Source organism: Enhydra lutris, unplaced genomic scaffold (assembly GCF_002288905.1).
Source record: "Enhydra lutris kenyoni isolate GAN:26980312 unplaced genomic scaffold, ASM228890v2 scaffoldscaffold18, whole genome shotgun sequence".
Classification (NCBI taxonomy): Eukaryota; Metazoa; Chordata; class Mammalia; order Carnivora; family Mustelidae; genus Enhydra; species Enhydra lutris.
This window is the reverse complement of record NW_019154102.1, coordinates 19,248,131-19,265,323: the sequence shown is the minus strand read 5'-3', so window position 1 is coordinate 19,265,323 and position 17,193 is coordinate 19,248,131. Positions and strand designations below refer to the sequence as shown.

The 17,193-nt window shown below is 41.6% G+C and overlaps 1 protein-coding gene across 1 annotated transcript; it reads left to right on the top strand.

The window, feature by feature from the left end:
* The first annotated feature begins 403 nt into the window (after positions 1-403).
* LOC111148115 (cannabinoid receptor interacting protein 1) lies at positions 404-15,834 on the top strand. Its single transcript, XM_022504531.1, has 3 exons — positions 404-670; positions 2,694-2,844; positions 14,857-15,834. Exons 1-3 carry the CDS (start codon positions 492-494, stop codon positions 15,019-15,021), a joined length of 495 nt encoding a protein of 164 aa, XP_022360239.1. The 5' UTR covers positions 404-491; the 3' UTR covers positions 15,022-15,834.
* Positions 15,835-17,193: the final 1,359 nt, after the last annotated feature.

The window sequence follows — 17,193 nt, the reverse complement described above, 5'->3', positions numbered from 1 at the left end:
GTGAGGTGCCGCTTAACCTCAGTACCCCAGTATCTCCTCCCTCCCAATCCTCTCCTCCGCCCGCCCCGCGCGGCTCTAGGAGGAGCCTGAATGTTCTCTCCTCCAGCTGGAGGGGATTGTGGTGCGTAAGCAGGATTAACTCTCTCGCCCCCAGCTGCGCGGATCTGCCTGGGGCCTGCGGGCCGGAACGAACCCAGCAGGACGCGGAGGGCGCAGCACGGGGGTGGGGGATGGGGAAGCTCGGGGCCTCGCAGCCGTCTCCCGGGCGCGTTTCCTTGCGGAGTGGAGCGGAAGGCCACGGCCTGGGGAGCTGGTCCTCAAAAGCCGGGGCGAACGGCCGCGACGGCGCGGGATCCTAGCTGCAGCCTCCCCTCCGCCACCTCCCTCTCCCGCCCCGCGCTTCCTCTCCGCCCATCGCGCTCCAGCCGCTGGGTCGCAGCCCGCGCAGTCCTCCGCCCCGCGGGGCCGCCGTGCTCGCTCCACGCCCAGCCATGGGGGACCTGCCGGGTGTCGTGCGCCTCTCCATCGCGCTGCGCATCCAGCCCAACGACGGCCCGGTCTTCTTCAAGGTGGACGGGCAGCGCTTCGGCCAGAACCGCACCATCAAGCTGCTCACCGGCTCCTCCTACAAGGTGGAGGTGAAGATTAAGCCCACCACGCTGCAAGTCGAGTGAGTAAGCGCGCGCGCCGGGGCCGCCCGGTCCCACCTTGGGGTCCGCGTGGAGGACCGAGGCCCCTGCGACATCCTGAGCCTCTCCCCGGGCCCTCTGGCCTCGCGTCGTGTCCAGCGGCCCAGGGGTGGGGGGAAGAGGTCAGTTCCCTGTTCCTTTTGGTCCCCTCCTCTTGTTTTATGCTTGTCTTTCCCTATTCACGCTTCCTTCCACCCATCTAGGGGAGGGATGTTTAAAACAGCGTCAGGAAGCGAGGGTTGGGGCGGGGTTAGGTGGGGGTAGCGGGAAGGGTTGTTTTCTTGTAAATTTTTCATCCCTTCTGCTCAGCCCTCGGCGCACCCCCAGGCCACCCGGGTGGTTCACCTACCGCAATCCCAGCCCTCCTCTCCCCTGCCCTGGCGTTTCTGCCAACCGCGAGGCTGAAGGAGGGAGAAGGGCTGAGGAATGAGGTGTAAAGGCGGGGGTGGGGTATTTATTGGGGCTCCCTGAGGGATGCTCCCTACTCCACCATCCGTCTACCCTTACGTGGCTGGAGACCCTGGGGCTGGAGGAACAGCCACAAGTTAGAGCACAGCCGCCTCTGCTTAGGCCTGGTTTCACCGTTTTCCTTGCCAGGTGTTTTTCATTTTCTCCTGAGTTGTTTGTTCATCCTGGTGATGGTGCCTGGGATTCAACCCATCCTTGCAACAAAAGGATGTTTCTTGGTTTATTCGTGGCAGGGATTACCTCTTCCCTGCTACCAAAGTTGGACGCACCCACTAGATTTCTGGCTAGAAAGTCAGTATGGAAGGGTGCCATAGCTTAGAGAGAAGTATCTAGGGAAGGGGGCATTTACCTCTCAGCTTCCACCTAAACATGGTGTGAAGTCTAATGTGGAAGCTGGCCATGGAGGGGCTTTGAGTCCACCAGATACCTTTTATAGCTGCAGTCTCCATCCATGGGCATTAGTTCAATAAACTTGTGTTGGCCGTCTAGGTGTTAGAACCACACTGGGTTTTTTCTGGTGCTCCTGGTCCACCTGCTTGTCACCGACACCCCTCCCCCCAACTCCATGCCCAGGTAGCCTTCACATTTCCCACTGTTCTGTGCAGCCCCATATGATCCCGATTTTTCCTTTCCCTTCTTTCCTGGCAACCTCTTCTCCCAAGTTATCTGTTCTCTATTCCCTTTTCTTCAAGGTGGTTCTCTGTTTTGTTTTGTTTTTTAACTAATCAAATGAATTTGTGTTCATGACAGAACTACTTTTTCTATTTACACTTTTTTATCAAGGGTTTTTCATTGCCGTAACCTAGTAGTTCCTAAACTTGAGTATCAGAATCCCCTAAAACGCTTGTTAAAACACAGATGCCTGAGCCCCGCTCTTGAGTTTCCAGTTTACTATGTCTGGAGTTGGGCTTAAACGTTGTTTTCTAATACATGAGCAGGTGATACTGACAGGGCTGGTCCAGGGGCTATCCCTTGAGAATCACTACCTTGGCGCAAAGGAGTGATGGTGCTGAGAATTTCTGATTGTGTGGCTGGCTTTGTATGCCCCAAATCATGGGATCTCTGATTGTTGGAACAGGAAAAAATCATTAGAGGACTAATTCAGTCCTTCTCAACCCTACCTACACGTTAGAATCACCTAGAGAAACTTAAAATAAATTTACCAGTGCCTGAACCATACCTGACCACATTGAATTCTAAATTTTGGGGTTTGGGATGAGGCTGGGCATAGGTAAGTTTTTCATAATCCCACAGATAAGAAACTATAGAGGAGGACCGATAGAGTCCAACTCAGTCTTGTACAAATATTCTGGATGAAATACTAAGGACAGACCAGAGAGATTAAGTAGTTGGGTCTAGGGTCACATGACTGGTAAGTTGGCAAACTCAAGCCTCCTGATCTTTCAGAACTTTGTACCCCCCCAGATGTCTCCTTTAGCCAAACTGTGTAGGATTCCTGCCTGGGGTTATGGTCCAGACCAGGACAGGGTGCCTAAGTTAATCCTACCATATATAGTGAACTCCAGTCCATTGCAGGAACATTTCCATTGGTGGTGTGGTTGTCCCACTGGAGCTGAAGTCTAAAGAGCCTGATGGGGACAGAATTGTTTATACGGGCACATATGACACAGAAGGTGTGGCCCCAACCAAGAGTGGAGAACGACAACCCATCCAGATCACAATGCCGGTAAGGTCTCCATGGGGGTGTTAGGGCAAATGGAAACCATGGAAAAGAAAACAGTCCGTATGTCCCCCTAAGAAATGATAGGAAATATTATAAAATTATGAAATTTTAATTCATAGTTTCGTATTAGAATCTATTTGTCCATAATATCCCAATACAATTAATTAAATCCATGCTTCAATGGTCAGTTTCATAGTAATTTCTTATATAGCAAAAAAATTAAATCTTTCTGTGCTTTCTAATCTATTCCATCATCTGTCTATTCTTATGCTAATACTGAATTGTTTTAAATGTATTGCTTTTATAATGTGTTCATGTATTTTGTAACTGGCCACCTTACTGAACTTGCTTACTAAAATTTTCCATTTAATCTTAAGTTTTTCAGGTTGGCAGTCATAATCTACATACAACTATCATTTTCTGAATCTTCTTTCCAGCCTTACTGCATTCGCTAATGTTTCTAGAATAATGTTGCTCACTAATGGTGGTAAGGTGTATCCTTGTCTTTAGGGTTTCACTGTTAGATACAATGTTAGTTTTAAATATTTATCATGTTAAAGCATCCTTTTTCTAGCTCACTAGGAGACATTTTTTAAAAAGATTTTATTTGCTTATTTATTTGAGAGAGATCGAGCATGTGAGCACTAGTGATGGGGAGGGGCAGAGGGAGAGGGAGAAGCAGACTCCCTGCTGAGCAAGGAGCCCAATGCTGAGCTTAATCCCAGGACCCTGAGATCCTGACCTGAGCCAAAGGCAGACGCTTAACTGACTGAGTCACCCGGGCGCCTTGAGACATTTTTTAAATTGGAAGATGTGCTGAATTTTATCTAATTTCTTTTCCCATGTATGGAGATAATTGATCTATTTTGATACACTAATGTAATAATTCTATAATACACTACCCTTTATTTCCTAAAATAAACCCTACTTAAATGTTTTGCATTTTAAAAAATATATCACTAAATTCAACATGCTCATATTTTATTTAGTATTTTTAGATTTCTCTTCTATTAATTTTTTTATTTGCTCAATTCAACAACAAATACATGGGCATTTCTTACCGATCAGGCACAGAAAGAGGATTCACGAACAAAATAGATATTCCTGTTTATGGGGCTTCTAATCCAGAGCAGAAAAACAGACTATGTGATTATCCAATAATAAAGTAAATAGTTATTATTATACAAAGTGGACTAAAAAAAAAATAGCGGTGCCCTTGGAGCATATATCACGGGTCTTATTCTAATTCAAGATTTTGAGGATGGTTTTTTGAGCACTGAGAGAAGAGGGAACACTTGAGGAAAGAGGACTTACAGAGATCACGAGCTGAGGGAGAGCATAATGTGTTGTAATGGAGAGAAGCCCAGCGTGGGTGGAGCAGAGAGTGAGGCAGAGACTGGCTCAAGATAAAGCCAGAGCAGCATATGTGGATCCACTCCCTGATCTCTGAGGCCCCTTTCAGCTCTAAGGGGGTATAAGGATTACAAATCTACCCTTAAGGGGATGATACTAGTTATGTGATGAAGAAAGTCAGATTCTGAAATACTGTCATTTAGGAACACACCCATAGGACCGAAGGCCAACAAGTCCCTGTAGGATTCCTTTTGATTGGGCAAAGATGCAGAGAAGAGGGCTGGGAATATATCCTGGCATCTCAAGGGATTTGCATGATTTAAAAAAAAATGTTAATACAAATTTCAGAAATTTGAAAAATTTTTATTTTATTTTTTTAAGATTTTGTTTATTTGACAAAAACACAGCGAGAGAGGGAACAGAAGTAGGGAGACTGGGAGAGGGAGAAGCAGGCTTCCCGCCGAGCAGGGAGCCTGATGTGGGCCTTGATCCTAGCACCCTGGGATCATGACCTGAGCAGAAGGTAGACACTTAACTGACTGAGCCACCCAGGCACCCCCAGGAATTTGAATAATTTTTATCTTTTTATATTTTTTTAAAGATTTTATTTGTTTATTTGACAGAGATCACAAGTAGGCAGAGAGGCAGGCAGAGAGAGAGGGGGAAGCAGGCTCCCCACTGAGCAGAGAGCCTGATATGGGGCTTGATCCCAGGACCCTGGGATCATGACCTGAGCTGAAGGCAGAGGCTTGAACCCATTGAGCCACCCAGGCGCCTTGAACAATTTTTAAAGCAACAGTAATCCGTACTGTTCATTTTCAGATTCCATTCCACATATATACATTTTATAGTTGCAACCATTTTATTATGTAATTGTCCAACATTCTACACGTTCATTGTTACAGTTTCAATGGCACCATAAGACTCTGTCATGCTGTATTGTATTGTATTGTAATGATTAGACTGTATTGTATTGTACAATGCTGTATTTGTATTGATTAGACTGCTTCTCAAATATTAGATATGTCTACTGTTCTCATCATAAGTGTTATAATGAATTATTCTGTGCCACTACTTCAATAGGAGTAAAATTATTTGGTCAAGAGGAACAAAATTTTTTTTTTAAGATTGTATTTATTTATTTATTTGGGGGAGAGAGAGAGAGAGAGAGAGAGAGCGAGCGAGCATGGGGGGAGGGCAGAGGGAGAAGCAGAAGCAGACTCCGGGCTGAGCCTGGAGCCCCATGCAGGGCTCTATCCCAGGACCTGGGATCATGACCTGAGCTGAAGACAGACACTTAACTGACTGAGCCTCCCAGGTGTCCCCAAAAGAAATGAATTTTTTTTTTTAAAGATTTTATTTATTTATTTGTCAGAGAGAGAGAGAGGGAGAGAGAGCAAGCACAGGCAGACAGAATGGCAGACAAAGGCAGAGGGAGAAGCAGGCTCCCTGATGAGCAAGGAGCCCAATGTGGGACTCGATCCCAGGACGCTGGGATCATGACCTGAGCCGAAGGCAGCCGCTTAACCAACTGAGCCACCCAGGCGTCCCAAAAAGAAATGAATTTTATGACTGTTCCCACATATGGCCATTTAGGGTATTTTTTTTTTAGGGTATTTTTTTTTAAATGTTGTGTGTACCATTTTACAATGTTACCAGCAATATAGAAGTCTAGTGGGTTTGCTATAATTATGTCATCACTGGGAATTATTTTAAAAAACAAATTTCCTAGTTTACTTTTTACTCTCACAAGAATGAACATCTCAACATTTAATTTTACTTTTGTGTGTGTAAATTGGTTCTTTCATGTTTTGCTAGTATTACTTTTGAGATTAATTTTTAAAAATTAGAGTTCTGGGAGTGCCTGAGTGGCTCAGTTGGTTCAGCCTCCAACTCTTGATTTTGGTTTAGGTCATGATCTGTGGGTCATGGGATTGAGCCCTAAATCTGACTCTGTACTCAGCATCCAAGCATGCTTGAGAGTCTCTCTCCCCCTCTCTCACTGCCTCTCCCCCTACTACACACCATTGCACTCTTTCCCCCTCTATCTCTCTCAAATAAATAAAATCTTAAAAAATCAGAGTCCTAGTAAAGATTTTTTAAAAATCTGTCCTATCCATCCTATTTCTCTCAGAATTGCTTTGCTTATATTTTCCATTGTTTAGAAACATAATCCATTTAAATTTCTCATTTTCCTTTATGATTTTTTATATTTAAATTTGAGAACATTATTTTTCCAGAGTTGACAGTCTATTTTGATTTTTTCATAATTTTAGATTTTACTTAACTTTCACTGAAAATTGATTTATGTTTATACTGTACATCATCTTACAAAGGATTTAAGATGGTATTAGCATTTTATGAGTTCCAGTAGGAAAGCCTAGTTTCTTAGATAGAATGTGCACATCTAGAAGAAGTTAGTGATTGACAGTTGATTTTTCCAACAATGATCATGTGGCTTTTGGCATGAGCATTGGCCCTGTATTATCTGTAATAGACTGATTCTAAGGAAAACAATAGAAGTTAGAGAAGGTTTCCTGATTAAGTCAACAGGTCTAATGTTAAATTCAAATTTCATTCTAGTATTGAAAGGCTCACATAGCCTTGAACCTATTTTATGACTTTTGTCATCCATGTTTCAGGTTTAAGTATTATAAATTACAGACACAACCACACTTTCAGGGACAATAAGGAAGTCTTGAAATGTCCAAATAATCCAACTTATCAGGTAGGGGAATCCAGTAAGGGACACTGAATTAAGGATATAAGAGCAACTTCTTAGCAGTGTAAAATTACTTAAAAGTATTTTTTTTGTTGTTTTTAAATATTTGGATAAATAATACTGGAATTATTGGCTATTTGGAGGAAACATCACTGTTTTTCTTTCCTGATATGATACTCTAAAATATATTTCAGATGGATCAAGGAGTTAACTCAAAAGTCAACTTTTTAAACTGATAAGAAAAGAATTAATTTAAACCTAAAAGAAATAGATCTTCAAAGCTAAAAATTGAAAGCTTTGATTACATGCACTGTAAAATTTCTGTCAGACATCATGAAGTTAAATTAAATTTCCATTAAGAGAATTTAAATTAAAAGGCAAGTAACAATTGGTGAAAACTTTATATGTAATATACCCAGTCTCCTAGGCTACATTGCCTTGATTTTCAGCCACTACCCGTGTGGACTTGGCTTGCGGCCTGCAGTGAATTTCCACAGCCCTTTACTGCCCACCGAAGCTGAAGTCAGGAAGTGTCCATTGATATCTGACTTAGGTTGACGGCAGTGATCTCTGTATTCAGATATTTCCTGAGGCCCTGGTAGCAGGAGTGAATTACCTAGCTCTTAAAGCTGTCAACCCCCATTTCAAACAGCAGTGTTGACTTGTACCTTAATGTGACTGATCCCCCGTTCAGTCCCTCCAGGGGGAGAGTCCAGGTGGAGATTCTGCCTGCACACATCATACCATTCTTCCCCTTTTGTTGGCCCTCTTCAGTGGGAGACTGGTGGCCGTTAGGAGGAATAAGGTAACGAGCTATGTGAGCTTGTTAGGAGGCTCTGTGTGCAGAGGTAGGTGGGCTGGTGCATGTCCTGCCAAATAGAAAATTTGTTCCTTTGTGTCAGCTCTGTGGAGTCATTTGTCAAGATCTATAACTTAATATACAAAGAATTCTTAGAAGCTAGTGAGAAAAAAATAACAGTAGGATGTGGGAAATGGGAAAATAAGCAAAAATATATAAATAGGCAATTCACAGAAGAAGAAATACAAATACCCAATAACTGTATTTCTAAATGGCTTAAATTCACTATTAGTTAAAAAAAAATACAAATAGTGCAATGCCAATTTTCACCTACAAAATTGGTGAAATACTTAAAAATAATCCTGAAACAAATAATACATTATTTGTTAAATTAAAAAAAAAAAAAGAAAAAGAAATCAGTTTCTGTAGGAAAAAAAAAACAACCAGTTGTTCAGCACTAGTGTATTTCTTTATAATATAGCAATTTTTATAAATTGATAGTGTATCTTACAAACTTGCTAAATTCACCTATTTTAGTAGCTTTTTATTATATTGCTTAGTATTTTCTGCAAATAGTTGTTCATCTGTAAATAGAAACAGTTTTACTTTCCCTTTTTTACCCCCTCTGGCTTTAAAGTACTGGTTAGGACTTTCAACACAAAGCTGAACAGGAATAGTAAGAGCTGATATTCTTGTCTTACTTCCCATCTTATAGGGAAAGAACTCAGTCTTACCATTAAGGGTGATGTTAACTATAGGTTTTTTTTATTGATGCCCCTTAATCAGATTGAGGGACTTTCAATTCCTAGTTTGCTGAGAGTTTTTATCAGCTCTCAGAACTCTCAGAACATCATGAATAGATGTTGGATTACCAAGTGCTTTTTCTGCAGCCATGGGTATGATGATAATAGCATTTCTCCTTTATTTTTGTTAATATGGTGAATTAAAAGGATTTTAAAATATTGAACCATCCTTGACTTCCAAGGATAAAACTCTCTTGTTACTGTTGTAAAAGCCTCTTGCTGGATTTCATTTACTATTTCAAACAAATAAAAATTAAAAGCAAATTGTATGCATAAGCCCATGAGGAATTTTTGTCTGCAATTTTCATTTATTTGTAACATCCTTGCCAAGTTATGGTGTTAACATTGGCTTCATAAAATAAATTGAGAAGTTTTCCTTCCTCCATTGTGTGAAAGAATTTATGTAGAATTGGTATTTTTCCCTTAAATGTCTGAATTTATCAGTGAAGCCATTTGGGCCTGTAATTTTCTTTCTGGAAGGATTTTTAACCACAGATATAATTTCCTTAGTACATAGAGGGCAACTGATAGTTTGTGTGTTTTAAGGAATTTATCTATTTCATTAACTGTATGGGTATAAAGTTCCAATTTAAGGTCTTTGGGATCTATAGCTGTAGCATCTCTCTCATTCCTGACATCAGTAATTTGTCTTCTTTTTCTGGCTCAGTTTTTCCAGGGTTTTATCAATTTTTAAAAAAAATTTTTTAGGGGCGCCTGGGTGGCTCAGTGGGTTAGGCCGCTGCCTTCGGCTCAGGTCATGATCTCAGAGTCCTGGGATCGAGCCTGCTTCCTCCTCTCTCTCTGCCTGCCTCTCTGCCTGCTTGTGATCTCTCTGTCAAATAAATAAATAAAATCTTTAAAAAAAAAAAATTTTTTTTAAGTAGGCTCCACACCAAGTGTGGGGCTTAAACTCATGACCCTGACATTAAGAGATGCAAGCTCTACTGACTGAACCAAACACGTGCCCCTGGGGTTTATCAATATTTCAGACCTTTGCAAAAAGCCAGATTTTGGTTTCATTGCTTTTTTTTTCTTTACATTATTTCTTTTCTAGAGTCTTCCCTTATAGTTTCTTCTTTACTGTGTTTTTCTTTTCTATTTCATTTATTTCTACTCTTTAATATCTTTCTTCTTCTTTACACCAGACTGACTAAAGAGCTGGCAATGCCAGCTGTCGGAGAGGATGGAGAGTGGCTAAAACTCTTGTTGCTGGGAGGAACATAAAATGATGCAATCACTTAGGAAAAGTTGGACAGTTTCTTACAAAGTTAAACATACTTTATAACTCTCAGAACTTTTAGTCCTATCTATTCTATCGATCTAGTCCTAAGAGAAATGGAAAACATGTATTTACTGATAAAACATCAAGCAGTACAGGAGTAGGAGAGGCTTGGAATCCAGTAGGAATTCATAGGTCATGCTGCACAAAAAAAAGTCACAGATGCTTATTATAATGAATGTGTTTACCAGTGAGGTAACATTGTGTTTCTATCGATATAATAAGGTTGTTCTAAGCTCTCAAGTCAACAGATTCCTGAGTGACCTTATTCTTGTGAATTTCCTATGTCTCTAGTGGCATGGTGAGAGGTATTCTAGTGATTTTAAGCCAACTAGTTGTAAGATCATAGAAGTTATTATTTTTTTTAAGGTTTTATTTATTTGACCCAGAGAGAGAGCATGAGCAGGGCGGAGGGAGAGGCAGACTCCCCACTGAGCAGGGAGCCTGATGTGGGGCTCGATCCCAGGACTCTGAGATCATGACCTGAGCTGAAGGCAGATGCTTAACCGACTGAGCCACGAGGTACCCCGACCATAGGATTTATTTAAAATAAACTTCTCAGATTCCTTGTTACGGAAGATGACAGATGAATCTCCTCTCCTTGGAATCTGACGATTCTCTCCCGTATCAGTTATAAAATAAAAAACATCCCAAAGTTTGCAACTTGTACGGACACTATGGCAAATAATATGCCCAGGTCTATAGTGGAGTGTCACTTTTAGAATACCATAGACTGGATGGCTTAAACAATAAACGTTAGTTCTTCACAGTGCTGAAGGCTGGAAGTCTAAGACCAAGGTACTAGCAGATTTTGTGTCTGATGAGCGCCCTTGTGCAGGTTCAAACAGCTGCTTTCTTGGCTGTATCCTCACATGAAAAAGCATAGAGATTATCCCTCTCCTATCCCTCTCCTATCATCCAAGGGCACTAATCCCATTCATGAGGGCTCCACCCTTATGACCTAATTTCTTTTGAAAGGCCCCACCCCCAAATACCACCACATTGGAGATGTAGGCTTCAACATGTGAATTTGGGGAGATGCACACATTCAGTGCATAGTAGTGCCCTAAAGCATTCTATACATGGCAATCCATATATGTTCTCATTCAGAGAGTAAAGAAAAGCTGTTCATTAACTCTTATTTGCTTCTAGAAGTAGTTCGGTATAATGATAATAGTTTCTAGATAAGAATTAGGAAACCTAAGTTCTTGACCTTCTCCTGTCATTATTCTTGACCTTCTCCTATCATGGCTACATAGTCTAGACCTAGGGCAGTCAGTTAACCTCTCTGAATCTTAGTTCTTTTCTCTATGAAATGGAAAAGCTAAAACTAGTCAAAAGACCAAAGTAGAATGGCATATGTAAGGTATTGTATAAAATAAAGAATGCTATGCAAATGCACAGAATCCTACCTGTGTGTAAATTGCATCACTCAAGGAGCCTGCCTGTGTAAGTTTTCCTTGGAAGGCACAGATGGGTTGGAGAGAGCGGAGAGCCTGTGTAGTTGCTTCTGTTCTTTAAGAAGAATGTCAGCTTTCAAGATCCCATCTGCTCCTACATCAGAGGAGAAGAAATTTTGAGCTAGGTGGTGAGGCATCCTGGAAATAGAATTCCAGAAGAAAGAACAGGAAGAAAGCTAATGGGAGGTTAGGACAGCTAAGGCATGGGAAAATAGATGCATATTTAGCAGTAGTTAACTACAAAATGACCTTGGGCCCAACACTAGTAAAAGAGAAAAAAACAAAGACAAAATAGAAGCACCGGAACATTCCATACCTTTAGCTCTGACTGTTGCTGTCAGCAGATTTCTATGCTGGTCTCCTGTGTCAGCTGAGAACTGTCGATGTAGGAAAGACATTAGGGTTCCAAGCTGACAGCCAAGAAAGGATTTTTGAGATATCTTTGATGCAAAAAGGTGGTTTTTTATTAAAGCACTGGAACAGGACCTGTAAGCAGAAAGAGCTGCACTGTGGTCCTGAGGAGTGACCCATTATATACTTTCAAGTTGGGAGGGGATGAGGGATAGGGAAGCCTCCCAGGTGTTTTGGAAACAATGTTTCCAGGATCCTAGGGGGCTGGCTATTGTTAGGGAAAGGTCACTTATAACTGTTGAGTAAAAAGTCAGTCACAAGACTCTTCAGATGTATATCTCTGGGTGGCTTGGAAGATAACTGCCAACATGTATCTTGGGGAGTAGAGATGAAGGAAGTTTCCTAAGGAATTTTTATATGTTAAAGCAGACTTACAGGATCCTGGGGGTCCAGCCTAAGACTGCCTTTTGCCCTTAGCAAAGTATTAACATCGAGGCTACTGATTTCCTAGAGGAATGTCATTCTGCCTGTTTCATGGAGTTGTCAGTGGGCTGTAAGTTAAGTAGGAAATTTAATAATTTTTCTTATGCCTTTGTTTCCCACATCACTGTGACATTGAGACTTCCTTAATTTTAAGGTTATTCAGACAGTGTCGTGTCTTCGGGTTTTTCTTGCCTGTGGTCTTGATCTTTGTTTTTGCTTTTACAACCAACTTTTATTTATATCTATTTCAAGAAAGGCCTTGTTTCTCCCACTTCCCTAGCATAGTCTCAAGCTGCTTTCCTCAAAAATTAACTGGTGTTTGTAAAATATTTTTAGGAGTCAATGTAATTCAGTTGCACTTAAAACGAGCAGTGTTCTATGCTGGTCAAATCATGATAATGGCATTCATCACCATCATCATCCCTCTTTAAAAATTTTGGTGATTTATAAAACGAATTTCAATTTATTCTTTCTACCACTACCCTACTGTCAACAAAGTTGGAATCTTTTGATTAGCATATGTGTATCCTTGATAGAATTTATAAAATCCTAGGGTTAGAGGGATATGTGTGTTAATTTTTTAGGGATAATAAATCCATTTCACCATTTAAAACGTTCTTTATAAAAGTTACATATTTATTGCAGAAAATCCAAGTAGAAAAGATAGAAAAACACTCCATTCCTTTACCTAAAGGCTTTATTGACAATATTTTTTCATTCTTTTTTCTATCCATCTTATTTTATATACTTGAGCTCACACTGTATATAAACTGTCCTAATCCATCTTTTTCTTGTTGACATTGTTCTAAGCATTTTCTGTCAACATGAAGAACCCTAAATTCCTGTGTAATGGCTACATAAATCCACCATATGGATACGCCACCATTTTCATTATATTACCCCGAAGGTGAATGATTGCTTCTGGTATTTAGATATTTTCGCCAAGTTAATAGGTGAATAATACCTCAGTCAAAGTTTGCATTTCTGTAACTACTACTAATATTACGTTTGAAGATTTTTTCAAATGTTAGCCTTTTCTTTTCTTTTTCATGTAACCACCACCCCAGTCAAGATGTAAAACATTTCCCCCAAAAAATTTCCCTCTTGCTCATTTTCATAAACCATTAATCCCTTCCTCCACCCCAGGCTGTAAGTAACCACGGAGGCTTCCTGCTTCCTGTCAGCATAGATAGATGGATAAATAGATAGATAGACGGATATGTGAATACTATAAATGGAATCATACAGTATATGTATCCTTTAGGGTCTGGATTGTTTCGCTCAGCACATCTTCGAGATCCGTCCTCGTTGCTGCCTGAATCAGCATGTTTCTTTTTACTGAGTAAAACTCCATAACAGGCACACTAACACTTGTCTATCACCAAATGAGTGATGAAACACTGAGTTGATTCCAGTCAGAAGCTATAGTGAATAAAGCCACTCCAGGTCTCTAGACTGTTAAAGCTATGATTCTCTAGAAAAACATACTTTCTTTTCCTACCTGGGGAAAGAGTTGGGGACTCAAGGTATGTCACCCACTGTTTGGAGTCAGGCACATATCCCAAAGGAAAGCCAAACCCTGTTTTGGGATCAAATTAGCAGGATGAGGCAATGGTGCAGGATTTAATTTTGAGAGCGTCTTGGAAAGCCATCTGGGAAGCACCTGATCACCCTCCTCCTGCAGTGGCCTCAAGCGTAAGGCTCCTGTTGCTCACTGCCCTGCCTCCCTCCACGTCTTCTGGCTCCTGACAAGTCTAAGAATGCTGCCAAGTCAGTCCCTGTCCCCTCCCATGACAGGAGAGGGTCAGAGGAGAAAATAACGACAGGCATCATGATGTTTAATGCCAGATCCCCTAAATAGCTCCAGGAGACAGTAGCAGGGTCAGGCTACTTGAACACCCTCCCAAGTGGCCCCTAGGGTATTCTGTGTCCTCTTCTCAGCTACATGGGAGTTGCATGCTTAGGGCTCAGGAGAATTCTGTGCAGTGATCTGCAGGGCCTACCTTCTGGCAGTAGAATGCAAACTTCTTGAGGGCAAGAATCATACCTCATATGAAGTTTTATGCATGCAAAGCACATAGTAGGTACTCAAATATGGCTCTAGACCATGTACAACTGAAGCCTTAGACGTGGACATGGGGTCCTGACTTATAGATGCTCAACAGTATTTTTAAAAGTTAAAGTAGGGTCTTTAACAATCAAATGCTTCTAAGAAAATATTTTTCCCTGGAAGTGAAATTAATGATGGAAGGGCAGTTGTGTCTTGTGTTTAGTGATTTTTAGTGATTTGTGTCTTGTGTTTAGTGTGTTTTAGGCACATTAGTGATAATGTGCCTATGTTATTTTGTATAACGGTCCTTTGAAACAGATCCCAAAAGATCCTCCTCAAACACTATTCCCTCTCTTCTCTTCCTAACCCCCCTTCATGGCAAGCTTTGAAAGTCTGAGATTCAAAGAGTGATTTCCAATAATTAAATCTGGAAAACAGATAAATTTGGGGAGTTATGTTTATTAAAGACAGTATGACAGCAATGCCACTTATACAATGGGAATAAGATTTTTATAGAGAAAAAAATGGCTTATAGGAAAATAGCTAACATAATAAAGGAAAATAGTTCATTAAAGTTAAAGGCCTAAACTTTGCAGACCAAAAGAGCCTCGACTGTTGACCCTTGATTATGCAGGATCTCTTTCCCTAACATGAGTTCTTAGCTATTGTTCATGGCAGAACAATGTTTTTATGGCGTATGTTTCTCTTCCCTCAGTTCACAGACATTGGGACCTTCGAGACGGTATGGCAAGTCAAGTTCTACAATTACCACAAGCGAGATCACTGCCAATGGGGAAGCCCCTTCTCTGTCATTGAGTATGAATGCAAGCCCAATGAGACACGCAGCCTCATGTGGGTGAACAAGGAGTCCTTCCTCTGAAGATGGCTCTTTCTGATGTTGCTGGACAATCTCTTCAACAATCTACTTTCAGATAACCCAGCACAAGCCTTCACCAAGGCACACGACACCATTGCTATTTCCCATCGGGTGCTGATGACCTACTGGCCCCGATTACTTTGAAAGTGTAATTCCCTTCTGATGCCATGTCCCTGACATAAGAGATTGTGGTGTACCATCCCCGAGAAGATCCCTTGCTGTGTTCTGTGTTGGTATTCCTGCATCCAGTTGTTCCTGGTCATGCTGTTGATTGCTTGAGAGGAGCTCAGTGGAATTGGCAGACATATCCCATTCCTCACAATTCCACTGAATGACTGTGGTGTTTTGTTTCCATGTTGAGTGATTCCCCTCCCCCCTTTTTTTCTGTTAAATGCTAAATAAAAAATGTAACAACGTGTGTGGGTTCTCTCCCAAGTGTGATATGGTAACATGTAACTTGCGGTGTTGTCCAGCCCCCAAGGCAGGCTTGGTGATAATATAAGACACACAGCGGTAAGTGGGACTCAGGTGTTGTGCTCGTATAAACAGCTCAGCTTCTTCAGGGAACAATCATGACAATAAAAGGGCAAATATTTAAGAAGTATTTATAACACCTTAAAACTCTTTCAAGTAGCTTAAGGTATTATGTTGTGGCCTAGTAGAAATGGGAAAAGGCCTGGCTGGGGTCCACTGTTAAACAAGGTGACAGAAGTTGTAGGGTTACCTTTTTGGCAAGCTGCCATAACGTTCAAACACGCATATGATGGCATCCCTCCTTTTCCCTCCCCTTGAACTTTGTAAAACTGTGTATGGAACTGTAATGAACTTTTGATATTTCTTAATAAAGGTATTGAAAATCATGCCCTGACTTTTCTTCTTCATATGGGCAAAATCTGTCTAGCCGGTAACCTTTGTGTCCAGGCCAGCCCCATTCAGATCTCCTGTTCCATTGCAGGGCACGGAGGCTACACCTGGAGGAGAATCAGCACCCTTCATCATAGATCAGTTTGGACAATTTAGCAGGAGCCCTCCAGCCAGCTCTAACAAGGTTAGCAGAGACTCTGGCCCTTGGTGGACAGTGAAAAAACTGCTTGTCCCTACTTCTCTCCACGCCTCCTCCTGTGACGACCACGCCCATCACCAGTCTATGTAGCTGAGCAGCGCAAGGACATGCTATTGTCATAGCAAATGGGCACTGGGATGGAGATCTCCTTGCCTGCTCCCAGGGTCCTGCAAGTTCCGTGGCGCAAATCCCTCACTCCATGCAGTTTGAGGATAAATTCCCTACAAAGACATTTCCTCTGGAAAAGTAGCACACTACCCTGCAATGGTGGTGTCGTGTTCATTTGGGAAGCACAGATCTATTGTGTCGGGAGAAGTTAGCTGTGGATTTGCTTTTCTGCTTCCTGCAAAGACTTCTTGTAGGCATATGCTAGGATGGGGGAGTGTGGGAGAGAGATTACTGAGGAACTGCATTCTCAAGGCGGGCGGCAAACCCTCCGTCCCTCTGAGTCGCTTACCTGTAATGAGGCCATATTACCAGCAGGGCACAGCAATGCCTTGGATTTGGGCTCATCGTAAGTAATGTTGAAAGAGAACAGTACCTTTCTCAATTCCTTTGTTTGTCAAAAATAATAGTGTCTATTACAACTGCTGTTAAATATAAGCACGAATCTACTCCTAATGACTGTATTTTAAAAACCAACATTCAATTATTGCAACAGACATTGACAGAAGCAATAGATTTACAACAAACAGAGGCTTAAGTTTTCTTCCAGAATATCCAGCAGAGAGGCAGGCTTAGTAGATGGTGGGAAAATAGGGAAACTCTATGTTTTAATCTCTCGAAGCATCTGATTAGTAAATATTTTCTGATTAGTAAATATTTTCATTTGTGAAACGACGTCTCCAGCTAGTGACTCATCTATTGGAGCTTTCATATTTGTTTGGAGGGATGGAAGCAATATCACGGCTTCTGCAGTTTTGTTTTTGTTTTTGAGCTAGAGGATTTAATTTTTGTGTTTGGACTGACTCAGAGCAGAGCTGGGGAAACGTGGTGTGGTGTAGTTCCACACGCCTTCCACCCCGGAATTGTGGACAGATGAGCCCTGGTCGAGAAGCTGGAACATCTGAGTCCCACAAACATGCTGGTCGAGCCTAAGTGGTCACCGCCTT